Source organism: Myiozetetes cayanensis, unplaced genomic scaffold (assembly GCF_022539395.1).
Source record: "Myiozetetes cayanensis isolate MyiCay16 unplaced genomic scaffold, myiCay2020 scf3, whole genome shotgun sequence".
Classification (NCBI taxonomy): domain Eukaryota; kingdom Metazoa; phylum Chordata; class Aves; order Passeriformes; family Tyrannidae; genus Myiozetetes; species Myiozetetes cayanensis.
In genome coordinates this window covers 73,335,856-73,363,057 of record NW_026087521.1, presented here as the reverse complement: position 1 = coordinate 73,363,057, position 27,202 = coordinate 73,335,856, and the positions used below count along the sequence as shown (strand labels likewise).

The window sequence follows — 27,202 nt, the reverse complement described above, 5'->3', positions numbered from 1 at the left end:
GGACTGGGAGAGAGCGAGAAGTTCCCCCTGAGCCTCCTTTTCTCCAGGCTGAGTGCTCCCAGCTCCCTGAGGAGCTCCTCACCGGACCTCATACCGTTGATCTCAATCCATTTACCTAGTCCAGATCCCAGATTATGGGACGTGGGAATGTGAATCAGCCCTGTCTCCCCCGAGGCAAGGTGATAAGGCACACTCTTATGCTTATGGCTAGACCTGTGTCTACTCCTGAACTCAACAAGCAGGGTCCAAGCACTCTGTAGTAATTTTAGTTGAAACCATCATTCCCTCTGCTTCATAGCATTGAAGTTCTCCCCCAGGGACACATGGAGCACTGCCAAACCAGCAGAAGAAAAAGACTCCAGGTTTCAATTGCTTTAAAAAGCAGCATGTTCAGGTCATAAATCTGAAATCGTAAAGCCTCTTGGAACAAGATCAGAATAATTATTATGTTCAACAGAAAAAGTTGTAATACAAATCCAAATGTTTCAACTAACTCATGCATGCTGATATTAAAGTAAGAATTCCACATCTCTTCCCAGTCTTACAGTCTCTGTACAAATGGATATTTAAGTACACTACACTCTGCTCTCAGCTTCTGCTTATGCTCATTACCTAATGCAGGTTGTGGTGATGTGTTAAGGCAATCAACACTTGGTTCATGCTCTGGTCATAAAACTTAAAGAATAGCAAGGAATGCTGAGGGCAAGTGGAATTTCATGCCTACAAAAAAGAGGGTTTCATTCCACATTTAGCTACTATTTATTTGGGTCATTTTAAATGATCGTCTTAGAAAGTGGTTCACACCCAGGAAGAGTTCTGAGACCTGCAGAAGGAAAAGCAGATAAATGTTAACTCACTGACCCACCTTTTCTCTGTCAGGTTTTGTAGCTGCTAGAGAGTGTATGAAATGGGATGCAGTGAAAGGCAAAGACAGGAAAAGTGGAGGGCTTAGAAGATCCTTCTTGGCTGGGGTGTTCAGGGACCAAGGAAGGAGATGGTCTGTCACACAGCAGATAACCAGGGAGTGGAACAGCCAGTTATTTTCTGCCTACACCTGTAGTTGCAGGAAGAGAGTATTTCTGGTGACCATACAAAATAAGCTACATAACAGTGATAGCAGGTACTTGCAGGTGACAGTGACAGAAACAACTGTTGTCCTGATTGCCTTCAAATCCCAAACTGCACTTCCTTGTGAGGAAAGAGCAGGGGCAGGCACTGATCTCCTTTGTGTGGGGACCAGTGATAGGACCTGAGGGAATTGCCTGAAGTTGTGTCAGGGCAGGTTTAGGTTGGATGTTAGAAAAAGGTTCTTTCCCCGAGGGAGGTTGGGCACTGAACAGGCTCCCCAGGGCAGTGGGCACAGCACCAGGGATGGCAGAGCTCCAGGAGCATCGGGATGATGCTCTTGGGCACATGGTGGGGTTGTTGGGGATGGTCCTCTGCAGGGCCAGGAGTTGGACTCGATGATCACTGTGTGTCCCTTTCGACTCAGCATATTCTATCATGCTCTGAACATTTGGTTTGGGGGCTTCTGTGCACCTCCTCTGATAAATGCAAGTGTGTGGTATGAAAACAGGACATGGTTAAAAATGGCTTACCCCGTGTGTGTCAGCAGGATGTCAGCATCCCCCTCAGAGGCTGGGACATTTCACTGCCAGGAGGATGACAGTGATGAGCAGAACCACTGCAGTGAAGACCAGGGCAGAAACAACGAAACACCAGTGCGACTTCTCCAAGCAGGTCACTGCCGAAGGGACAAGGGACAGGGGTCTCACTATGGGCACAAAGCAAGTCAGCTTTTGTTCTGAGGTATGGGAGGATGCAAAATCACTGCACCCAGGCCTTCAGCAGGAGTGTGTCACACTGGGTGCTATGGATCTAACACCTGTATGTGTGTGTAGGTTTATATGGACACAAACCCCCATGTATCTGTGTGAATACATCAAATCACATTTTCAGGGGCAGAAGAGCCCTTTTCCTGGCAAGTCCTAATTTTTAATCATCATAGCTGTTGAGAAAACACCTGAAAACATGACCTCTTACCTTCTGTGGCAGAGCACAGTTTTACCAACCCCGCTATGTCAACATTTTGCTGTGTGCACACAGTGCTGCCAGTGCTTCCCACTCTGGAATATACCCTGCCTTTGCCTTGGAAAATGCCTTGCAATGGTTGTGTTATTTTCCTAAGGTTACAAAACTGAAGACCCACAGGAAAATCCTGAAGTTCACATTCAGGCTTTGAAAAAAAGGTGTCATAAGTAATTTGCAATTCTAGAGACTCTTTCCAGATTACCATAATTTTAAAGCACAACAAAGAAATATTTGTTTCTATAGTCTTTAAATCCCTCCCTCATTTTCTGCTCCAACTGTAATCCTGACTAGGATCATTGTGTTCATTAGATCCCCATTCCTTCATACTTTCCATGTAAACCACCCACCAATCTAAAGGAGAATTAGAACATACATCTGACTTCTGTGGTTTTAAACAGGTTGCAGTGAAGAATGTGAAGGGACAGAGCTCTTCTATAGCAGTTATCCATATTTACAGCATATATTGATACTCTTTGAACAAAATTCTGAAAACCTGTACAGTGTAGACAGAATCAGAGGGAGGAAGCGAGGATTGAGGGCTAAAAAAAGGCAGCCAAAAACCAGATGGGTCAATGGCCATATATTAAAACTGTATTACTGACCACACTTTTCATGCTGCATTCCCACCCTGGATTCACTGGGATGAAATCATAGGGCATTTCAATGAAAGCAGTAAATTGGTTTTGCCTTTGTAACAGCCAGACTGAGATCTCCACTTGTCCCACTCTCTCATCGGCCCAACCACCACTTTTAGTCAGAAAGACCATCTGAAGCTTTCAGTTTCTTTTCCTTGTTGTAAGGCCAAATGAAAACCCCAGTGGAAATACCTGTTCACACTAGCATTTGCCACAGCTACCACTTTTCTCTATAAATATCTTCAGTGCTCTTATTGCATGGCAGGAATGCAGTATTTTCTTTCATTCTCTACTTCATTTTCACCTCACACACAAGAGTTAAAACTCATGTCCACGACACGATTTCACTTTGCAGAACAAAATTTACTTACACAGTTTGAGAAAGTTTAATGTATCTTAACATTTTAACTGAAGAAGTGATAGACACAATTTTTCTGACACTTGTCAAAACACTGTCCAGAATTTTTGCTTCCTGGCCATCACTTTGTAAAAGTAGCTCAGCTTTGTTGTAAGTGCAGAATGGTTTGTGTTGGAAGGGATCACAAAGATCATCTCATTCCAAGCCCCTGCCATGGGTAGGGACACCTTCCACTGTCCCAGGTTGCTCAGAGCCCCATCCAACCTGGCCTCGGACAGTGCCAGGGATGGAACATCCACAGCTTCTCTGGGCAACCTGTGCCAGGGCCTGCCCACCCTCCCAGGGAACAATTTCTCCCTGACATCAACACCTCTCTGGGCACTTAGCCCTAACCAGCTCCTCCACTGTGTGTAACTATGTGATTATGATGTATACAGAGAGGATGAAATACAGAGAGAAAAGGTGAAGTGTCCTGCAGTGCTGCAGTACCTGAATGTGTCATTTCGGGTGTGCTGTCAGGTCTGTCAGATCTCCATTTCACCTTCACCTCAGCGTATGTGATTGCATCACCTGCAGGGACAGAAAGTGCTGCAATTAGAACCTGCCCAAGGCCAGCCCTTGCCGTTCTCATTGCTCTCAATCCCCTGCAGCATCAGACCCTCTCTGGGAAAGTGAGAAGAGCAACAACATGCAAGAAACGTTGCTTTATTACTTTTTCTTTTTTTCCTGTCACTGAGTAAATGTGCCAAAAAGAAATTACCAGGAGACTTCATGCAAATAATTGTCCTGCTGTGCAGTTTTCCAAAGTAAAATAAAATAAAATAAATTAAGGAAATGTTATTCAGTTATTAAATCTATGAAAATTTTAAAAAACCCTTCTAGGTGACCATAGGTTGTCACAGAGTGAACTACTCTATTATTAATTCTAATTTTTCTTCTTTTACACACAACTGTACATTCTGTCAATCTCTAAGCAGAAGTTAATCAATGGCAACTTTTTTGGGGGTGTTTATTTCTCAATAAACTTCTTCTTAGTGAACTCAGGTCTTGTACATGGCTACAAAACATGTCCTTTTGTCTTGCTTCCTCTTTCACAGGGAGGAGCACAACTCCTGTTGGAACAAAGCATGTGCACAGAGCAAAGACAGGCAATTTCCCCATCCCTAATGAATGAAATGTAATTTTAATATGTGTGTAAAATATAAACACACTATTTTCATTTCACCCACGGGTTTTTCTTCCTCAGTTTCACCCCTCCACGTGTTTAAATGAGATTTTTATTAATGGCTGGTCACCACATGATCTTCCTCCAGCTGCTGCTTTCCATGCATGGGGCCTGTGGAAGCACTCCAGAACTTTCTATAGTCTTACAAATATATAGGCTTTCAAATGTGACAGGGCAGAGATGTCCCCATTCCCTATCTGGTGGTCAGTGAGTAGAAAACCCTCCTATGGCCCAGTACCCACTGGGATGGTTGGGACACTCCTGGATGCAAAGCCCAAGGAAGGTAAAGATGATATTTAGGTACCTGACCCCTGTTATTTAGCTGAGCTGCATCACACAGGCAGTGCTTTCAAATTCATACACTGAAAGGGGTGCCCAGAGGGCATCTCACTGCCCCGGGGATGTCTGCAGGACCACTGGCCCAACTCAGCAATTTTGTGCCATCAGGAAGGCTCGTGGGAAGAGGCACAAGTGGAAAGATGACTGCAGGTGTAATGGGATGGTGAACTGCCCTGTGACACTCCACTGGGTGATGACAAATCCAAGGATGAACGTCAGAGCAGGAGGGAGAGGGAAAGAGGTGAGTGACAAGATGTGTTTCACAGCAGTTTTCGGTAGGTGTGGCAGCAGAAGGAACGAAGGAGTTATATTTTTATATCTACTGCAAAACACCGCCTAGGAGGTTGCCTGCTTTGCATGTTTTACCTCATTTCCCAGGAGCTTCTTCCATCAAATTTGCTTGCTGATAATGTATGAAATATGTTGTTGTTTGGTTTTTTTTAATCTTAAGAGAGAAACCAAACAGATTCATCTCTGAAGTGGCACGGGGAGGACGAGCAAATGCAAACTTCAGCGATGCAAAACGTGGGACACGTCCAGGCCTGGAGGTCAAAAGGTCTGCCCTCCTCACGTAAAAAGACAAGAAAGCAGAAGCTGAAGGCAGAGGAGAAGCAGGTTGCAGACTGACTAGTGGGCAAGTGTAGTGGCTGTGGGGAAAAAGAGCAAACTTAGAGCCACGAAATCAGGTGAGGCAGCACAAACATTGAAGTGTGTAACAAAAAAATGCTCACAGGCAGGGCAGCATGAGCATCCCCCCTTTTTCTTATGGCCTAGGTTATTATTTTTGTCTCAATGGAGCAAATTCAGCCTTGCTGTATCAATGACCTGATGTCAGGTATGTATGGATTAAGACAGCAAGGTCTCCTGAGCTTTTTCAGGCAGGTGGGTGATAGGTAACATCCCTCTGAACACTCTGTAATAGCAATTTACCCGAAGGAAAGCAACCTCCTAGGGTGCCAGGGCTGCTGAGATCTACCTTAGACTTACAAGAAATGTGGAATCTAACCCATTCTTTTAGAACTAAGCATCTTTCCCGTGCAGCTGCCAGGGAGTCAGATCAGTTTAACAGAGTTCGGCCGAAAATGAGGGCTCAGTTTGCTGCACTGGTGCTCTCGAGTATGAAAGCAATGGAACACACACAGAAATCGAAGAGAGAGGTTGTAAGAATGGATAATGGAAATTTTTATAAATATAAGAATGTGAATAAATATTAATTATATAGATAGATGAGGGTTTTTCACTATGTCTCAGTAGGACACGCTGATGCTGTTAATAGGTGTCATATCCAGGATCAATTCAAAGTATTTCTTCATGGAAGATATTATAAACAGTCTGTGGAAGGCAGTGTTTTAGGATGATATTAAAACAAAGTATTTATTAGGACACCAAAAGGGATGCAAGATTAAGAGAAGTGACAGGAATTGGTGATATTTAACTATTGCAACTGAAAAGATTTTTTTTCAAAACACCATGCTGTCCTACTCTAAAGCATAAGAAAAATACATTGCATGGAATTTGGTTACTTATTTAGCCTCATAACTGCCCACGAAATTTTTTTAGATGTTGAATTTCCAAGCACCTCATACTGGTGAAATATATGTTTTAAAAACATGAATTATTTCCTGCCTTTATCCATTAACAGCTGTATTTTGCACTTTATTACTTGAAAATAAGTTTTTTAAGTAATGAGTTTTACAGCTGAAGATATCAGCAGGTCATACACAAATTGGAGGGTTAACAGTTTTCAAAAGTACAGAAACTTCTATTAAATCTTGACTTGCAGTTTTCTCACCGTAGAACTTTTAGAAATGAAAGAGGGGGACAGAGACAGATAAAGAGAGAAAGAGAGAGAGAGAGAGAAAGAAAGAAAGAAAGAAAGAGAGGAAGAAATAGAAACAGACCTCTCATTTTAGAATTTAAAACTATTTCTGGTGCCTAAGAAAGTGAAACAAACTAAGATATAAAATACAAATGCACTGCAGGAGAGAGGAGTCCATTCAGCTGTCAATGAGTTTCCAGTAATCTGTGTAAATGTCTTCAATGTCTGAACATCAATTTTTTCCCAGAAACAGCACATTTCAGCCGTACTACTGAAACCCAGAATGGGATTTTAAGGGTCAGTCTTCACTTTAGCTAGAATTCCGTCTTTATTCTGTTAATAAATATGAATTTGCCAAGCAAACAGATATGCAATAGACAGAGGAGGCTATCAATAGTTATCAAAATGCTTTCAGCATGGCTTCTGAATGGTCTAAGAAAAGAATGAAAGCTTTAAGAACGTGGCATCGAGCAGAGGGAGAATGAAGTCACATTAAGTTATTAATGTTATCAATATTATTAACATGATTCCATTCTTTTTTTTTTTTACCTGCATCTGAAGTTTCTGAAGCGAAATGTGCTCTTTCCTTGGGTGGTACCTCGGCATAAACCACCTCACTTGCCATTTTGAAGAGCTGCTTTCAGACCTGCAATCAAAATGGACTCACTGAAGTGCCATCCCCTATTTCTGGCCGCTTTCCACCACACCACATGAGGTCAAAACAACTGTTTGGGTGTCTGTAAAACGGAAGGAAACCAGAACCCTTTTTTTTTTTTTTTTTTCTTTTTTCAAATGTGAATTCTCGCCTTGTAGCTTTTGGCAAGCAGTTCTTCATTCTCAATTCCCTTCTCATGGTGTATGTTCTGTTAAAAACAGCAGAGCTCTGATTTTGATCACCTTTCTCATAAACTGGAGCCTTCAGCCCACATCTGATTTTTGTTTGGAACTCGAGATGGTTGCAGGTGAGTTTTTGCATTTGACATCACGCCATCCTTGGGCAGGCTCCAGGGAGTGGAAGAATTTGCATGCTGAGGGCATTTTCAGTAGCTCTGGCCCATCAAGAACGGGCTGGCTCACGTTCATGGCTCAGGAGTCCTCCTCTTGAGACAGGAGGTTTCTGGCAAGGCAGACAAGCACCATCAGGTTGATCTTCATTATTTTATGCACTTGACAGAACTGAGGGAGTGGTCACATGCAAAGCTCTTACCTTGGAGCCAGGTCCTTCAGCAGCAGCCTGGGACACTGCAGGAACGGAGGACACACCTTGCTGCTGCTGCCTCCTTCAGCTGCTCCCTCGGGGACATTCAGGGACCATTCCTCTGACCTTTCAGGAGAAGGTGACAGGACCATGGAGGTTCCCATTTCTCTTTACTAACTGGAAAGCAGAAGTTAATGAACAGCTTAGATTTTGTCAGCAGAAGATCTCAGGGTTGAAGAATTTCTGTTCAAAGGAACATGGAATTCTAGAATGGTTTGGGTTGGAAGGGACCTTAAAGATCACCTAATTCCAGCCCTATTCCTGCTGCAAAATCCATCCCCTTCTAATTCCAGCATCCTACCCTTCCCTTAGCTGGTAGGTGGTAATTCAGTTGGAAAAGACATTTGTTGCTTGATTTTGCAGCCAAGATGTTCTGAGGAAGATTCTTCAGCAAAATAAGATGAGGAAGGGATTTGTTTTGGTACCTAAACACCAAGCTGTGGAGGCACAGGGGCCAGTGATGTTTGATCACTGTTTTCCATCTTGTGTATTAATTAGCCCAGAACCGGCAAAATTATTTTGTCAGTGGATTTGAGGCGAGCATGTAAAGGGAATTTCAAGGGTTAGGAAGAAGGTTTTTTTCCCCTCTTACATTAATCCTTTGCTTTTAAATTACAAGAAATAGGCACTAGATGTCTCTACTGCACCTTACTGCACATGGTTTAGAAGGAGCAGGAGTTGCATAAAGTGACTTGTCAGAGACAGGTGGAGTGTGAAGGAGAAAGAAGCCTGGAAGATAAAGGTTGTAAATGAAGATAGCAGGTTTTGGTAGCAGGAGGGGCTTCTGGGGTGGTTTCTGTGAGAAGCTGCTGGAAGTTTCTTCCTTGTCCAACAGAGCCAATTCCATACAGCTCCAGGACCGACCTGCCACTGGCCAAGGCTGAGCCCATCAGGAGTGACCCCGTGGAAGAGAGGGACTCACACTGGAAAAGAACTTTCTCCCATGGGAGGGGCCCTACAGGGAACAGAATTCCCCTGTTCCCATCTGCCTGCGCTGCTGGGAGGGGAGGAGGGGGAACTTGGGAAGGAGGGAGGAGTGGGGGGGAAGGTCTTTTTAAGATTTATTTTACTACTCATTACCCTGCTCTGACTTTTTTTTTAGCAATAAATTCAGTTAATATCCCCAAATCGAGTCTGTTTTGCCCATGATGGTACTCAGTGAGGGATCTGTCCCTGCCCTTGTCTCAACCCAGGAATTCTTTGCTATATTTTCTCTCCCCTGCCCAGTTGCAGAGGGGAGTGATGGAGCAGCTTTGGTGGGTGCCTGGCACCCAGCCAGGGTCACTCCGCTACAAACCCCTAGTTAAAGGAAATCCCCTGGCTTAGGCTAAAAAATCCAGCATTTCACCTCCCTGAAATAGATAATAGCAGGTTGTTATCCCTGCACTGGGGCAGAGTAGAAAGGGGGCAATCTGTGGAAAGCCTTTTGGTTTTTTCATGGTTTTGAACTCTTCACTGTGGAGAAAAAATTCATATCATTTACGTCCAAAACAAGCACATAACTTACATATATAAATCTCCATGGACATAGGTCATTGTATCATTTTGAGTTTTCAGTTTCTGAGCATGAACTGATGAGCTGACTAGAGCTGAACTAGCAAAACAACAGCCACTGAGAATGGCATTAAAATAGTATTTTCCTTTCACTCTCTTTAGTGTCTTACCAGGTTCTGTTCATTCTTTGTAAGGGCAGCAACAGCCCAGGAGTGGAAAGTATGTTTTGAGGGGATTCACAGTCTGCCTGGGAGACTAGACACACAATATTATTGTTTTTCTGTGGTTACCAGGGGAAAGCTTAAGGTGAGATTTCCTGTGACAACCTGATTTCATACATTTGAAGGTCTCCCTAAGTCTGAGCAGATCCATCTACAGTGTATGCCATAAACAGCATCAATAACAACCATGGGGTGCTGGGTTGAAATTAATAATCATCTGCCTTTGGCCAAACAAATTAATGCAGTATTTTATGCACAATGCTCAGAAAGCTTTCATTTTAAAGATTTTATGATGCATTAAATAAACTCAGAGTGGTTGTGAAATCCCACTGGAAGCAGGGGTACTTCAGACCTATTTCCTGTGAAAATTTGTTCATGAAATTTTGGATAAACAAAGTGAAAGCTGTGTTATTCTTGCAGGAAACATCATAACAGTTTGTTCTGTTCTTTTTCTGACTCGTATTCCACCATACCTTAGGTTGGATAAGGGCCTAAAGAGGCAAACTGTGGAATTCTGATCTGCCCCTTGCTCAGCTCACCTGAACTACCATAGGCGAGCTGGGATAACTTATGTTTGATTGTATAATTTTGATCTGGCATTATTGGCACATTAGGGAATGAAAAGATATAAAAGTTGTAATTCTACAGTGAATAAAGTCCCCAATTTTTTTTCAGGGGTTGTTGTCTTTCCGTTGCAGTCAATGAAAGCCTGGCTGGCTCAGGTAAGGATGGTGTTCCATTAACGACAGGAAACACCAGATGTGAACCCTCTGGGAAAGAGCTCTCTGGAGGGACACTGCTCCTGGAGCAGTCCCAGCTTCACACCCAAGAGCTTCCAGAGGCAACTGCACTGAGTTGTCTCTGCTTTCCACTGGTGCCAATGAAATCAGGACTCTGCATTTCAAAAGCTGTGCAGGTCGTTTATGACTCATGTAAATAATTAATTTTGGTACAAACAGAATACCAAGAGGAATGCAATGAGTCTGAAAAACTCACAGTGTGGAGAGCTCCCTTAGTGAGTTCCTGGGAAGAGGCAATTTGAGAGGGAGGCAGTTTGGGGCTCTTGGCTGTTTTGCCTTGGATGTTCCCTCTGGGATTCTGAGGCAAAAAGGTGATCAATAAACTTGAATAAACTGCACCCAAGTACAACTACAGATTTTGGACTGTGTTTTTCTAGGTTGAACTAAGCTGTTTTCTGTTACCAAAGACCTTCCCCACGCTGGCAGTTTTCAGGGAGCACTTTCATTGTTACAAGAAAGGTTTCCCTTGAGATCAGCAGGTTCCAGGCAGCACAAGCAGCTGTTTTGCCAGTCAGTGATATTTGCACACAGTCACCCTCCTTCTGTTCTGAAATTGCTGTTCAGAATCAGGTGTTACTTGAGGACATGTAACACCTGTACACAGAAAGCTACAGAGGGAGGGAATTACCCAAGAGTGGCTGATACAGCAGCAGTGTCACAGGCACACTGTGTTAAATAAACAAGCACTGCAGTCACTGGTTCAGACACTGCTGGACAGAGGTGGGAAGGTCTAAATGTTTACTCGTGAGTGATTGTTGAAGGTCAGCAGAATTGTCATTTTTCTAGGGTTCATTTGCTAAATGCATAAAAACTCATTTAACAGGTCCCTTCCTTCTTGCAAATATCCCATTCCAGATATTTTCCAGCCATGAAACCTAAAAAACAGGTGACACTTCTGAGAGGCATCAATCTCAAAGTCCCCAGTCATTCAAATTAAGTCTTCCCATCCCCTTTGCAGGGATTCCTCCTGCAACAAGGAGAGCACCAACTGCAAATAAATTGCAGGTTAAAGAACTTGCCCTGACTGTGACATGGTAAGGGCTGCAAATGGAAATTCTGAGGAAGGAGAAGAGGGGGGTGATTTACCAGCATCACAGACATTGTTAATCCTCACTCTCAAGGCTTCACCTCTGTCCCAGTGAATCTGCCAGCCAGCCCTGGTACAGCTGGAAGGCCACGGAGGTGACAAGCAGAGCTCATCTCAGCCCTGGCAAGGAGGGAACAGAAGGTGCCCATCTGCAGACTTTACCTCCACTTCCTGCAGCACCCATTTTCACATTACTCAGAGGCTTAAAGGTTGCTGAAACCACAGTGGCATTTGCTGGTGGCTCAAATCAGGTCATCTAAAAGCCTTCTCAGGCACTATTTGCATTCTTTTTCTTAAAATCACCCACAGATAGGAGGCGGTGACTAAATGTGGACCTATTTCCCAGGGAGAAAGCTTTACAAGGACTTGCTTAGGAAATGAGCCTGGGTGCTCCACAGGTCATGGCCCAGAGGAGGTCACAAAGATGCTTCAGGGGCTGGAGCACCTCTCCTACAAAGACAGGATGAGAAAAATGGGGTTGTTCAGTTTGAAGAAGGGAATGTTGTGTGGAGACCTCACAGCAGCCTTCCAGTGCCTGATGGGAGTCCACAAGAAAGATGGAGAGGGACTTTTCACAAGGGCACGTGGTGACAGGACAAGGGGGAATGGCTTCAAACTGATAAAGAATAGATTTATGTTGGATATCAGGGAGAAATCCTTCCCTGGGAGGGTGGGCAGGCCCTGGCACAGGTTGCCCAGAGAAGCTGTGGCTGCCCCATCCCTGGCAGTGTCCAAGGCCAGGTTGGATGGGGCTCTGAGCAACCTGTGCTGGTGGAAGGTGTCCCTGCCCATGGCAGGGGGTTGGAAAGAGATGATCTTTAAGGTCCTTTCCAAGCCAAACCATTCTATGATTCTGTACCATAGCACTTTACTCCTGGCTGCTTTGAACAAGGTAAAATTAAGGTGAAAGTTGCAGAAGAAATCCAAAGACAGAGCAAGGGGTGGAAAAAGTGCCTTGTGACCATGGTGCTGCAGATGAGGATGGTTTTGAGCTTGTGAATATCTGTTACCTGATAAGACCTGCCACGGGAACTGGTAATTTGAAAGATCTGCAGAATTTGTTCCCTCTTATTTCTGTTCTGACTGTGTGAGAGCATCTACATTCTATTAAAGCACCTTTAATGTCCTTTGATCTGTATCATAAAATCTCTAGGTAGCTTCCTGCTTCTTTGCACACTGTCAATGCCACTTACAGGAATTTTGATCTTCATTTACACGACGCCTGTTTTGAAGAGGAATTTTGAGAGGTGTGGGGTTTTCTTACATGTTGCGCCTTGGAGATGTTCACACCGCCATTAAAACGTTTACCAAAGTAGATGCTGTTACACTTGAGAGTCAAACAGGTTCGTTTCCCCAACACATGCTTGTGTTTGTGATCACAAACCGCTCAGATTTGCTAAAACCATTGTTTCTTTTAGGCACGTAAAGAGATTCCTTGGACACGAAGCCTAAACGTTTGCAAAAAGATCTCCACCAGTTGTGTGACCCAAACTCTGAGCTCTCGGGGTTCAGGATTTCCATGTGACTTTTATCGTTTGTGGGAGGCATCAGTGACCTAACAGAACATTACAGCATCTAGAAATTGGGGTCTGGCTTCCTAGCTTAATAGAGCTGCTGAATTTCAAAGAACAGGTGCAAACATCATAATCCAATGAGCAGCGAGACTTACACTGGGAAAAGATTGTGACTCTCAGCAGAGGATTTGGGAATTCCTATGTGAAGCTTTATTCTACGTGATAACCCCAGTAACTCAAATTCTGGGGAGCTCTCTTGTGTTTGTGGCAGCGGGGATAAAATGCAAAGACATCACACTTCTTGAGACTTCAGCTAATGGCCAAAGTAATTGAATTTGAAGGGGAAAAGGGTAATTTTGGAAGTGTCTGTGGAAAGTTCCCTCTCTTAAAAAAGTAGTTCCCAACCAGCTTTATGAGCTGCATTTCTGATAAACACATGATGAGTTTATCCAGCTATGGAATGGGCATTTCATCCAGAAGGATCCTGTGAGAGACAGTATCCAGAGCTTTACTGAAATCCAGAAAGATCACATCAGCTGGCTTCCCTTGATCAGCCAGGTGGGTCACCTTGTCCTAAAAGGAAATCAGGTTTGGTCAGCAGGACTTTCCCCTGGTGAAGCTGTGCTGGTTGTGACCAGTGACTGCATTATCTTTCAGGTGTTGTTCAATATTTCCCAGAGCAATCCTCTCCACAACTTCACCAGGCACTGAAGTGAGACTGACAGCCTGTAGTTTCCAGGGTCAACCTTCTTGCCTTCCTCAAAAATTGGGATGTTTGGCAGCTTCCAGTCAGCTGGGACCTCTCCACATTCCCAAGAGCACTCAAAAATCATTGGGAGCCCGTCTGACCTCAGCCATTCGGGTCCCCTAATTTACATGGGTTGTTTCACAACCTCTTTCACTGACATTCATTGAGACACAGGCTCTCATGTGCTGCCCAAGAAGATTCCAGTATGGGAACCTCCCCAGGTTCCTCCACAGCAAACACGTACAAAAAACCACTGGTTTTTTTTACCCCTTATTCATAAATTGATTATCTTATTCATAAATTGATTATCTTACAGACCTACTGGCAGGTTCCCTGCTCCTGAAGAAGGGGAGGTGGGTTTTTTTTTAATATTGCTTGCAAGCTGCTCCTCAGTCTCTCTTTTTTGTTTGGTTGGTTTTGTTGTGGTTTTTTGTTTGTTTGTTTGTTTGTTTTATTATGTTTTCACATTCAACTTAAGAGACATTATAGTCCTCTCCTTTTGCTTAATTTCCACACCTGCCTTTTCCTAGTCTGTCTTCTTGCTGTTCACAGCCCTTTGTGCCTGGTTGTTTAGCTCTGCCATCATCCTCTGGATCTATCATCTCGGTAGAAGGAACATGAATAGCCTTCTGAAATAAAGAAAAAACACAAATGTTTTTGGCTTGAATTGACAGTGCCATGTTGCCAGGAGGGGATGCTCATTTGCATTTCCCAGAATGGCCCCCTTTTTTTTTTTTTTTCAGTTAAAACATATACTGGCCTTCACAGAAGAAAAGGAAGCGCTATAGCATTTTTATATTTGCATGTAAGTGGCTTTGAAGTTTTCTTTCTGGTGAAATAAAATAATTTGAAGCGAGAAGTCTGTTTGAATAACAAGAAGCAAGGTGAAAGAACAAAGCCAGTTCTCTGAATGTGCGAAAAAACAAGAGGAACTAGGTTTGTGATCTCTAAAAAACACAAACACAACGCACACCAAACGTAGGTACTCAGAAAATACCCATGCTCAGAAAATTCCATGGAAACATTATGTTTAAATGTAAGCATGCCTGCATTTTCCTGGACTGCTCCACTGGCTTGGTCTTTGGGACCAAACTGCTTCACCCTTCTGTTTAAGCAGTGATGTGCATTTTCAAGGCTTGTGATTGTCTCTCACCTTCTGCCCTCAGTGTTGGTATCAGTTTCTACTGCCAACCTGCAAACAGCCTTGAGCTCAACTTAATTGACAAACTTATTTCATAAACAGCTCTGTGTTCTTTTTTTCCAGCTCTGCCACAGGTGGAACACGCTGCACTCCTTGAACTTCCCCTGGTGCTTCCCCAAAGCCGCTCTCTGCTTGTGTGGCACTAAACCCTCAGTAATAACTCAGGAGGTTTTGGTTTAACCTTCTTATGTCCTCCATGCGCCTCAGTTTTCCTTCTGGATCCATCTCTTTGGCATATCTTTTTTTGGTGAATTCTCTAATAAACTTTAACATGGTAAAATCACTGTCTTGCCATACATTTGTAGGGTACTCACTGTTCCAGGACAGTGTTGCTGCCCAGGAATAAAAAACAATCAATCCTTGCTATGGAATGATGTCAAACTCCCAGATACTTCAAAATACTGTAACAAAAAGGACTACTCTCTTTTTTTCCTTTATCTTGGTGAATTCATGGGTTTGCTCTATTTGAATGACTGAATTCAAAATGAAAACAATAGAAATTAATTAAAGTACTAACAGAGCTAAAACTATTAACACTAAAGAAAATAGGTAGCAAATGAAAATGCTGTGGCAGTGCACTGTAGGTTTTAAAAGGGAGAAAAAAGAAGACAGCTTTCCAATAGGAAAGAAAGAATTTAAGAAAAATGTCTTGCAAAGGCATCTACTTGTCTATTCCTTCTAAAAATTAAAATTCACCTTCCTTTTCATTGTCTGTCCCAGCTGTGAGCACAGCATGTGGGCTTCAAATCCCAAATGAGAACTGCTTATGGTTGTTTGGAAGTTTGCTCTGGAAAATAACTCTGTGTATTCCTAATTTTCTTCAGGCAAGTGAGAATCTGCTCAGGCAGAGAGGATGCAGCTGCCTGGTCTGCACTGCACACTTAGTGAGTTTGCCCTTCTGTCTGAAAGTGTGTTTTTCAGAGGAGAGGGGAAGATATGTTCCCTTAAAATAGAAACACTGCTTTTTTCCACTCATTCACGAAGACCTGTGTGTACCCTGACCATACATGGTCACATCTTGATGATTTGGACTAATTTAGGAGGGGCTTACTTGAGAAAAGGTTGCTTAAGTGTATGTGAAGTGATGGAAAGAGAGCCCAAGAGTTCAAGCAAGCCTTCTGGTTCTCCTTTATGGACCAAAGTTTAAAAAAACTCCCAATAAGGAAAGTGGGGTTTGGTTTGCGGTTATTTTTTGCTTTGGTTGTTTTTGGTTTTGTTGGGGTTTTTTCCATTTCAGGCCTAATAAATATCCTGCTGTAGAGGACGGTGAGAGGTTCAGGGGAAGTGATGGAAACTGATTCAATCAGAGGACAAGTTTTGTTTCACGTTGGGGTTGGTGATAGGGCTGCCATGTGGGTGTCCACGGATCAAACCTCATTGGTATCCAGCTCACAGTGTCGGTTTATCAGTGGGTATAAATAAGGATTTAGATACCTAGCATATAAATAATACTTGAGCAGCACTTCTGAGTAATCTGTTCCATGACTGTCAAAGGTTCTTTTTTCCCCTCTTTGTTACTGCACTTAACACTGTTACCAGTGTTGAACATCAGAAGGGAAAAAGATCAGTAATGTAAGATTACAAATCCAAACTTTATTTTTTTTTTCCTTTTCATTTTAAGTCCCGTTGAATGTAAGAAAAACTGCTGAAAGGCTCTATCACAGAATAAAAGCATTGCTTTCAATTGACCCATGTAGGTTTGTAGGTTTGTTTGTTGAACTCTGAGGGAATTTCCTAAGTGGGAATAAGGCACAAAACCATTTCAACAGGAAATGTCAGGACAGTGCACCAACACAGCTGTGTGCTCTGAAATGAATTTGTAGGTTTAAGAAGGTCTTCTTTAAGTTTCAGTTAAAACCTGTGAGGTTTGCCTCACCCCACCAGCCCCAAATAGAAGAGAAAAAACCCTGTCATCAAAATATCCTGCAGCAAACAGGTGGGTCATGAATAAGGAGTTAAAGGCAACTCAGGTTTTCTGCCTGAGGAGCTGCTGGGTCAAGCAGAGAATAGCTCAAGCAGCTTAGGAGCTACTATGACAGTAAAGTATTGAAACGTTGTAAAAAGCACCAATTATATTACTTTTAATTTTATTTTGAGTTAATTTTAATACCTCATCAATACCATCTAAATCCAGTCGTGAAGCCATTCAAGTGCTTTGTGGGTGGAGCAGGTCAGAATCGGAATTACATTTTTATAGCTGTGTGGTTGCAGTTCCATCAACCCCAAAACATCTGATACTGATTTATATCTTATTTATCTTCCTTTTAGGTGAATAGGCTGTGTAAGGTCATGGACATGAGGATAATCCAGCACAACATGGATTGTACTGCTTTAGCTCTTCTCACGAGAAGCAGCAAATCTGCTGGACCTGGGAAAGCCCATTTTTGATTATTCCTTAGGAACTTCACTCTGCTTCCAGCAAAAAGATTTTTTTTTTTAATATATATTATTAAAAAGAATGGGGTTTAATCTTTGTTTTCTCCTGTGTTCTGAAGGGCAGGAGACCACACAAGAAGAGGCAGAATGGCTGCAAATAGGCTTTGAAGCTGCACTGAAAGGAGTAACTTCCTTCCTTTTTTGATGTTTCTCAGCCATCCTCAGAGCCATAGCACGGTGTATGTGACTTCTGGAGGCAGGCAAGGCTGACACAGGATGCAACCCACTGCATTAAAGCTGCTCTTTCCATAGCTCGGAGGGACTGGCTCATCGATGGCAGGGGATGTCACCTACGCGGACGTGGCAATGCTGCCGAGGGAAGGAGCACACGTTCCCTCTGGGACACCAGCTCCAGGTAAAACTCCTCATCCCCTCCTGGCTGGGCACTCTGCTCTCACACGCTCTCTCTGCCTCTCTCTCTTTCATACCCAGCACTGTCACTGAATAAAACTAGAAGAATGTTACAAGGTGCTGCGTGCAGAAGGATGGGGAGCGTGAAAAGTTGGATACAGTGGGAGAAATCCTCCCGAGGTGCAGGTCAGCAAAGCTGCTCCTGAGCCAGAACCACTGAGGAGCAGCGGCTCAGATCTGGTGCCTCGTTTTAAGGAACAGAATGAGGAAGAAAAAGTGTTCATTTTTGAACAATGGGCATAATATTTCTTTTTAAATGAACAACATGATCAAGACAACGCTCCACCGAATTACTACCTAGTCCAAAAATCAGATCAGTGAAGAATTCATGGGAAAGGAGTGTTAAATTAATTAGTAAATCAGAAAACTAGGGCAGTCACTGTCACTGAAGGAAGTACTGAATGAATCCTAAAACCTTCCTGCTCTTTGTCTTTAATTTTCCAATAGCGATTCTTCCAGAACCAAATTATCAGTCTGTGATCCCTTCATATATTTGAAACAAATTAAGTCAACATTCAGGGTAAGGAGATGATTTAAACAATAATTTTTTTTAGAAGTAACATTTCTACTACTTGGAAAAAAAAATAAATTCATTCATGAAAACATTTGGATAAAATTCTGGATCACAGCAAATATGAATGACAACTTCTCACTATAAGAAAACAGAAAATGTTTGTAGTATCAGACTAAGAGCGTATTTTCACGCTTTCAAGGCTCATTAGTACTTCATGTATTTAATCATTTAAGGAAACAACATTGTGTAATGAGCATTTTTAGATGTTCTAGTTACAATGTAGATGAATAGTGATGATGGTGCTCTAAATACATGCACTTAAATGACAGAAAATGATATTTTAAATATATTTTTCCAAGACTTGTCTCTAAAAAATAAAAATTATATTTTTGTTTCATTGTATTATATATAAATAATATATAAAATAGGAACTCCTACCTTAGACTGTATGTTCCTGCATCCATGGATATTGTTTGTACTGATATGGTAGCCTGTGCAATATAAAGCACAGAGGGTTTGCCCAGAATTTTGCCCAGTATCTAAACTGACATAATTTGTTTGTAAAGAGAGGCAGACATCAAATCTTGATTTGAAGACATCCCAAAACATCCCTTAATCATGCTGTCTAAAGGAAGGGATTGAATCTGAGCAGGGCAAGCTTTAATTTCCATTGAAATTTTTCATTAATATCTGGATGGTTCTTGTTAAACGTTTGTCAGACAGATTTTAACTCTCAGTATTTTCTCACATGAAGTCACTGACAGAAAAATCAAGTAACTTCTCAGTGTCCTTTTGCTTTTAAATATTTAACTTCTCAAAAATGCTAATTATTTGTGTGGATGCTTTTCTGTTCATACTCCAGTGTTTCCATCTCCTTTAAAAACATGGGTGCCAGAGATCCACCCAGAATTACTACAGGTCTTGGTTATGCTGTCTTAAAGTTATATAGGGACACAAATCCCTGAAATAATCTTTTCTTCACTGTTTATAACTCCCAGTATCACCTTCCCTCACTCTTATAACTGATTGACTGGGCTTGAACTTACAGGGCTGCCTTTATTTATTGCTTTGTTAACCTTTCTGTTACTTACAGATTTCATTAGCAATTATATTTCTGCTCACTTTGGCACAAACAGAACAAGCACCAGATAGCACTGAGCAGTACTGGAGCTCATATCAATATAGAACATGCTGGAAATACTTGATGACAATTATTTCTCTGTCCTCATGATCAGCATGTACCAACAAGGGGTTTGTTGCTATTAAAATAGTTCGGAGCAGGAATCTGAAGCTGGTTCTCCAAGTGAGGGTCTCAGCTCCAAGGCGATGGAGCTCCTTGTGGCAAATGTCACAGTGTGTCCCTTGGCAATATCCTGACCCTGGGACCTGTTGAAATGCCCACTGAGGATGGCTAGAAGCCACATCCCTCCCTTTCCCAGATTTTATCCCAGTCTTTCCCTCAGGCAGACTGACTGCCTTGCAGAAAAAGAAGCACCTTGAGGGAAGGCACTACCTGGTTCAAACTCTCACTGCTAAGGAGGTTTAATTTAACCACTACAGAAAATTCAGCAGGTGAACATCCTGAGTGGCAGATTCCCAGACTTTAGGCAGGACTTCAAATATCTCGGAAAGTGGAGCGTGCCCACCTCCTCCTGGCTGCATTCTGGGCAACTTTCAGATCATTAGAGTCAATTTACTGGAGTAGATACTAAAAAACACGGGCAGGGGGCACAGCTTTGTTCTGCTAAGGTAGAGCTGCTGCCAAGCTCTGAGGGACAGGAAAGGTAAACATGCAGGGAGCTGAACTTCTGCCAGTGTTCTCTAGCAGGTGAGTAGGTGGTTTAAATTTGTAAAATCTGGATTTGAGAGTGAAAGTCCCTTTACAGATCTTTTCTTCAGCTTTTCCCCATCCTTGAGAAAGGGATTTCATTTGGTCAAATTACGCAGTGTTTCTTGGAGTTCTCATCTCAAACTCCACTCAGTGTATATTCTGAGGATAGGGAGTAGATACGAAAAAGCACTGGTGGCACAGTTGCAGGGAATGTGTAAAGTTTGCAGTCCAGGGATAAGGAAAGCTCACTCATGGGAAACTACTGGGATAAACTCGATAGACTGGAACTTTCCTTGGCAGAAAGCCAAACCAAGAAGAGTTTACTCCATCATCAAACTAGCCTACAAGCAGTTGTAGCCTGCTATGAGCTGTCCCCTTTAGCTTCTTGTTCCTCTCCTTAACCTCCTCTTCACCAGGTCTGCGTCCTGCTGGACTCTCTCCAGCTTCCCCCAGTTCCCCCTGGATGGGGTGGCCCATAATGTTCCATAGTGGACAACCTGCCAGGAGCACTCCCTGCCTGCACTTCCACTAAGCAGGAACTTCCACTAAGTGGAGATGTTTTTCTGCACCTGACAATTGGCTCAGGGAAATGAAGTGAAATTTCAGTTTTACTAAGTGGCAGAGATCTCCTCCTACTACCAGGGCTCCTTGTTGCTGAATTAGGTAAAGGGTGTGGAAGCTTCTTGCAAAATTAAGGCTATGTGGTATCTTAAAACTGCCTGTTGACATCTGAGGACTTCACATGCAAATAATCATGTGCCAAAACACACTGGTATAGAAGTAATAATTTTTTTTAAATATTCAGCTTGCATGGGTATTTTTTTCTTACAGACTTAGAGATATTCTTTAAAGGAATAGGTCTTTACTTGAGAGATAGTAGAATAGTAGTAGATTGTCTGAAGTAACTAGTTTAGAAATGTCTCCATTTACAGTGCATTTAAAAGTTTAAAAGCCCTGATTGGTTTTTGAAAATAATTTACATTCTAAGAAGAACAACTTTCATGGGCATCTGCTTTTGAGAACAGTTAAATATAGTTTACAAATTTTCTGTTGGATCATTGAACTAATAAACTGAAACAAAGGAAACAGCCAAGTGTATTAGGTCAGGTTCCCTAAAGCATAGAATATCTCACCTGTACAAATAAACCTTTTTTGCCAATCAGGTCCTCAGCGTTTTTGTTGCTGTAAAGCCTTTCCACACTTCAGCAATTCTCATATCAGATGACACCCCATTTTAGCCTAAGGAGATTCTCTTTTTCTGCCAAGTTTTTCCCTGATCAGTGAGATTTTACAACACGAGGCCCTTCTTTTTGAAAGCCCCAGTGACCACAAACAAAGGCAGTAGCACAGAAGCTTATTCTTGATTCAGCTTGATAAAATATCTCCATTTCTGGAAAGATGAAAACTAACTGCAAAATACCCAGCTAAACAAAATTGAATATATGCTCAGGAAGAAACCATAGGCATCTGACCCACACCATGCTACCTTTATGCCTTTTTTTTGGTTTTGTTTTGGCCATGTGCACCTGGAAAAGCGTGTCTCCAACCATCAGGCCCCTTCCCCTGCGTTTCCAGGCACCATGCAATATCCTGGCATAAACATTCCCGAGTCAGGAATGCCCCAGGAATCCATTACCTTGCTGCAGGAGCATTTCTCTGGGTGGCAGTTTTCCCTTTGGCACCTCTCTGCTCCACAAAGCACTCGCGGCTCAGGTGCCCCTCAAGCCCCTTTGAGATGGTTTAGCAGCAGCTGGGATGTCTGCTGTGGATAGGATCCAGATCTTATCCATCCAGGCTGGTAGTCTGCCTCCTGCTCCAGCCACACAGGACCTGGGTAGTTCAAAGATTATGGAGGAGGATTTGACTTCCTGACAGCAGCAGGAAACGATAAATCATCACCTTGCCTGTCGTTTCCTAGAAAAAAAAGAAAAAGCTGAACAAGCAGCTGTGGAAACACACCCCCCTTTTCATACAGACTCAGTCTTCTACGTAATCCTTTGCTGTTTCTCCACTTAATGATCTGCACAACCACAAATGTCAGCATTTCTCTGCTCCTCACAGGAAACACCATCACGTACGCCGAGCTGTGCCTGAAGACGAAACCCAACAGCAGACCAGAGACTTCCTCTCCTGGTAGTGTATTTTAGCTATTTTTGTTTGGTTACTAATTATAGGTTTAGTCTTTCCTATTATAGATTCAGTCTTTCCTATTGCCCAACAGTAAAACCCTCTATCAAGAGTCTTCACCTTCACTCTCTCATAAAAAAATGATTTTTCATTTTGTCCAGTGGGTTTTTGTCTGCTGGGTTCTCAGGCAACACACTTCCCTTGTAAAAACAGTGTCGAAAGGCATTTCAAATCTCGTTTTTAAAAATGCCTTTGTGTCCTACATTGAAAATTTAGCAAAGCAAAGTAAAATTCCACATTTTTTTAGGAACCCTCCTGTAAATGTCTCTGCAGGAAAGAGTCACAGGGATGCACTTGGCTTTGGGAGCAGGTTAATCCCCAGCTCTCGGTGTGCTGGCAGTGCACTGATGATTTCCACCCTTCCTGTACTGAAGGACTTGCCTGCCAGGCAAGGTCAGGCCCCTGGAAAGAGGAACATTACAGCTCATATCCCAGGCAGCCAGAGGATGGAGCAGTTGCTCATCTCACGCAGGCAAGGTCAGGAAAAGGGAAGTGATGACAGTGCAACTCTGTCTGGTGGAACTGACACCCTGACCCCAAATTTCCTCGGCTTCTGCCTCTTCCTGAGGGTTTCACTCTCACGAGATGACGAATGCCAAGCAGCTGGAGAGATGCTTAGAGGTTGTTGCCTGTGCCATGGTGTCAGAATGGGGGTTTGCCTTTTCTGTGCACTCAGGGAAGTTGGCTTTGAGCCACAGAGCAGGCACTTGAGATCAGAGAGGATAAACACACCACAGACCACCCCTGACACCACAGAGCATCCCTGACACCACAGACCACCCCTGACACCACAGACCATCCCTGATACCACAGACCACCCCTGACACCACAGAGCATCCCTGACACCACAGAGCATCTCTGATACCTCAGACCACCCCTGACACCACAGACCATCCCTGACACCACAGACCACCCCTGACACCACAGAGCATCCCTGACACCACAGAGCATCCCTGACACCACAGACCACCCTGACACCACAGAGCATCCCTGACACCACAGAGCATCCCTGACACTTTCCCTGAACTGCTCTGCAGGGTCTTGTGGGCTGTGGACAGGTAGGTGGGAGGAGGCAATGCTCAAGAAAAGTAACTCAAGGAGGAAGTGAGAATTCTTAATGGAATGACTGAAAACCCCTTTCTTGGTCTGACGAGATATTTAGATTTCACTTTCACATATGCCCAATGGACACGGATTTTTAATAAGTAAAATATTCCTGCATTCCTCAAGCACCAGGCTGACTTTAGGCAGATGATTCCTCTGCTGTTTCCACAGAAGGAACTGGCCTATGTACAGGCAGTGTTCATTTTAATAATGTCAAGACCTTAACCTGCCCTCCCTCCTGCCTCCCTCCAGGCTCCCCACACAGGTGCTCAGCCTGGTTTTACGTGGCGCTGGTCCTGGGAGCCCTCGTGCTCGTCCTGCTCGGAATCACAGCCACACAAGCCAAGCAATGTGAGTAGACCCTGCCAGCTGCTTCGTCTCCTCCTCACAGGCATGGTTAAACCTCATGGGCTGGAAGAAAAATCCCCTCAGTATTGCACTGAAGGTGTCAAGTTGTACACAAATATGGGAAATAAGAGACTGTTTACAAGGGTCTGGAGTGACAGGACAATGGCTTCAAACTGAAAGAAGGTAGCTTTAGAATGGATATTAGGGAGAAATTGTTCCCTGGGAGGGTGGGCAGGCCCTGGCACAGGTTGCCCAGAGAAGCTGTGGCTGCCCCATCCCTGGCAGTGTCCAAGGCCAGGTTGGATGGGGCTCTGAGCAACCTGGGCTAGTGGAAGGTGTCCCTGCCCGTGGCAGGGGTTGGAATGAAATGGTTTTTAAGGTCCCTTCCAACCCAGGCCATCACATGAGCATCTTTTTCTCACTCCCTGAGTCTGTGCATAACTGACTGTGTGTACCAGCAGTGTACACACACAGACACATCCTCACATTCACACTGCAGCACTGGGTACACAGACTGCATTTCCTTATCCTGGTTGTTAACCCTCATCACTCTTTCTCTCTCTCTTCAAGTTTTGAAGGGCAGAGCAGGAAAATCAGAAAGTTTGTCCCAGTATGGTCTGAACAGCACCAGCTTTTCTTCAGAGAAGACCTTCCCTGCAGTGCTCCTGAAATGGCTCACGGAGGAACTGTGTGAGGATGCGCAGGGTGAGCCAAGTTACTCCTCTCACAGCATTCAGGACACGCTGTGTGCACACTTCTGTTGTCTCTGTTCCCGTTTCTCTGACACCCTGCAGTTTATGGGAACTCACTGGTACCACCCAGGGAGCATCGTGTTCCTGCAGGGAAGTGATAACAGAATCTAAACTACATTTTAATGGCAATAGTTTTTCTCCTCTTTACATTTCTCTCTGCCAGGAGCTGCTGTCAGAAATACCATATATTGTAGATCCTGCCCTTGGCCTGGAGAACACTTTCCAGACACCAATGGTTCACAAACAGGGGGAGGAATTCAGCTTTTCTGTCCATTTGCAAGGGTCAGGCAGGGGAAGACCCTCCTGGTCTTCTTTTTCTTGGCAAATACCAGAGGGTATTTTTTTCTGAGGGCTGATCCTTTGCTGTTCCTTTGAAACACCAGAGGAAGCCAAGACAGAAGACACAGGAAATGTTCCTCCTACATGTTCTACATGAAATGGGAAGCTGACCTGGGAAGCATCTTAACACTTACTGAACACAGTTCCTTCTCCAGCCTCATGGACAGTGGTTTGGACGTCATCTCATGAGCCTGGTCACATCATGTGTCAAATCCACCCCCTCCCACACATCCTGTCACATCCCACAGGGTCTCTTCATGAGTGTGGAAGGACAAAAAGTGTCTTTGCAGCCCTCCAGGTCCTCCCAGTGCTCTCCACTGGGCAGGTGCACCGGGAGGTGGAGAGGGAGCCCGGGATGTGCCAGTGGAGGTGCAGATGTCCACGGCACCACGGCACGGGAGTGGGAAGCTGAGGGAACAAGGCACTGGAGCCTTCAAACCTCTCTCCACACACAGGAAATGCACCTTTGGGAGTGTGGACTGGCAACTTCTGTGGCACATGAGCATAAAGTGCCACGAGGCAACTGGAACGAGTCACGGCAGAGCTGATGGCCCCCTCTCTCCATCCACAGGAACAACGTGTGAGCTCTGTCCCCCCGGCTGGCAGCTGCACAGGGGCAGATGTTACTATTTCTCTGAGGAGGCCAGCAGCTGGGATGACAGCCAGAAAAAGTGTCTGGCCAGGAAATCCCAGCTTCTTGTCGTTGAAGATGAAATCGAGATGGTGAGTCTTGCAGCAGCCCTGGAAACACAGCAGGCATCTGCCTCAGCCAAACATTTCTCCAAGAGAAAAGGTATCACATGTCAGGTGTACATGCAAGAACCCCACCAAGGGCAAAGCATCTATCTCTCTATCAACAGGAACTTGTTTTGGGAGTGTCAACAGAGTAGAGCTGAAAAGGAGAAGCACAAGAGATGCCAAGCACGCAAACCAGAGTAGTTTTGACTGGGAGGAGGAAATGCTGGGGACTTTTCACCCATTTCTGTTGCTTGGCTCTGGGAAGAGAGGTCTGATTCAACCACTAAATGGAAATTCAAACAGCCAAACCTCCTTCTCCTTTTCCTTCGGGAAAAGAATAGCAAGGTACCAGCAAAGAGTTCTGAGAAACTCACAATTCCCCGAGGAACAGGTCTTTTACCTTAAATACCAGGGTTTGCAATCTGTCCCACTAGGGTGAGGGGCATCACTGCCTTTTTGTCTGTTGTTTGAGAGCTGTCAGAAAGCTCATCAGCCTGAATTAAAACCGTGGCTGATCACGTGTATGGGCTGTTGTAATGCTTGTTTTCAGTGGCTGGATCCCTGCCCTTGCTCTCCATGGGAGGGACTAAAAGCTGTGCCTGAGACAGGACAGTGACCTGCACACAGCAGGAAAGCTCTTCTGTGGGTTAACAGGCTTCTACTCTTTCCACAGGAATTCATAGACAATAAAGAGAAAGATCCCAAATATATCTGGATCGAGATGAAGACTCAAGACAAGAAGAAACGATGGAGTTCAGCTGGAGATCACAGAGTACAAATAAACAGGTGATGATTTTGGAGGGGGGTGGGGTGTTGCCTTTGGCAATAGCAAAGATATGGTATCTCTGCTTAGAAATACAGCCCTGGATCTGGACTAACTTCCCAAAGCACAGATGGAACCCTGCAGCCTCAGGCACGTGCTCAGAGTCTATTCCACAGCCAGTTCCAGGTTAGCTGGTTCCTGCAGGGCACTTCTGGAGATGTTTTCTGCTTCCAAGGCCAAGCCCAGCCACAGTTCATGTATATGTTAATGCTGAGAGACATTATTACACACTTCTCCTGCTGAAATCTGTCAACAGACTCTCTCACCTGACAGCCCACGTGCTGCCTGTCCCATGGGGGGTGCTGGGATCTGTGCAGCCCAAGGGTCCTTCAGCACTGTGGCTGCACGTGGAGCTTTCCTCCTCCTCCTTACCCTCGTGCTCCCGAGTACCCATCCCTCAGCAGCCAGCAGTCCCTGCTGGGGCTGCCCATCCCACCTATTCCTGGCTGCTGTGTGTGCTCCAAGCTGGCTACCAAAAGGGCATCACCCAACCCCCTCACTCAGGATTCCACCAGTGATTTTAACCAGTATTTTGAATTCAGTACTGAGTCCAAACCTGACAGCTCACTGCACTCCTTTTGTTCCCTCAGCAGGACAGATCTAAGGAGAACTGAGACTGACAAGAACTGTGCTGTTTACAGAAGGAAAAATGTGATCCAAGCAGACAACTGCCAGACCTTAAAGAAGTGGATCTGTAAGAAGAACGCAACTTTGCTGGAGCTCTGAGCCAAATTTCCAGACAACAGGCAGAGCTTTCTGTCAGAAGACCCATTTTACTGAATAACCAACTTGTGATGTAAATAATTTTAAGGAGACTTGCGTGGAATTTTGCTGTCCTGTGCTCCCCAAGAAGTCAGAAGTTGTCAGGTGTCAGCGATGAAACGTCACAGGACTGCAAGTTGGCACCTCTGGGTTTTGGGGCTGCTGAG

The 27,202-nt window shown here is 44.0% G+C and overlaps 1 protein-coding gene and 1 long non-coding RNA gene across 2 annotated transcripts; one reads left to right on the top strand and one right to left on the bottom strand.

The window, feature by feature from the left end:
- Nucleotides 1-206: 206 nt before the first annotated feature.
- On the bottom strand, nt 207-18,617 carry LOC126644824 (uncharacterized). Its single transcript, XR_007630021.1, has 6 exons — nt 18,590-18,617; nt 7,675-7,842; nt 7,017-7,113; nt 3,574-3,654; nt 1,599-1,744; nt 207-823 (listed from the first exon to the last, which is right to left on the bottom strand). It is a non-coding gene; the product is annotated as an uncharacterized LOC126644824 (long non-coding RNA).
- LOC126644814 (killer cell lectin-like receptor subfamily F member 1) lies at nt 17,500-27,099 on the top strand. The gene is made up of 7 exons (XM_050324592.1): nt 17,500-17,581; nt 22,044-22,115; nt 23,526-23,624; nt 24,192-24,326; nt 25,284-25,435; nt 26,124-26,236; nt 26,864-27,099. The coding sequence occupies exons 1-7, from the start codon at nt 17,500-17,502 to the stop codon at nt 26,997-26,999; spliced, it is 789 nt and encodes a 262-aa protein (XP_050180549.1). The 3' UTR covers nt 27,000-27,099.
- The last annotated feature ends 103 nt before the right edge of the window (nt 27,100-27,202 follow it).

Coding starts and splice junctions, on each gene's coding strand:
- LOC126644814 (XM_050324592.1), top strand. CDS start 17,500: ATGGCAGGGGATGTCACCTACGCGGACGTGGCAATGCTGCCGAGGGAA. Junction 17,582..22,043: donor CTCTGGGACACCAGCTCCAG/GTAAAACTCCTC, acceptor TGCTCCTCACAG/GAAACACCATCACGTACGCC. Junction 24,327..25,283: donor ACTGTGTGAGGATGCGCAGG/GTGAGCCAAGTT, acceptor CTCCATCCACAG/GAACAACGTGTGAGCTCTGT.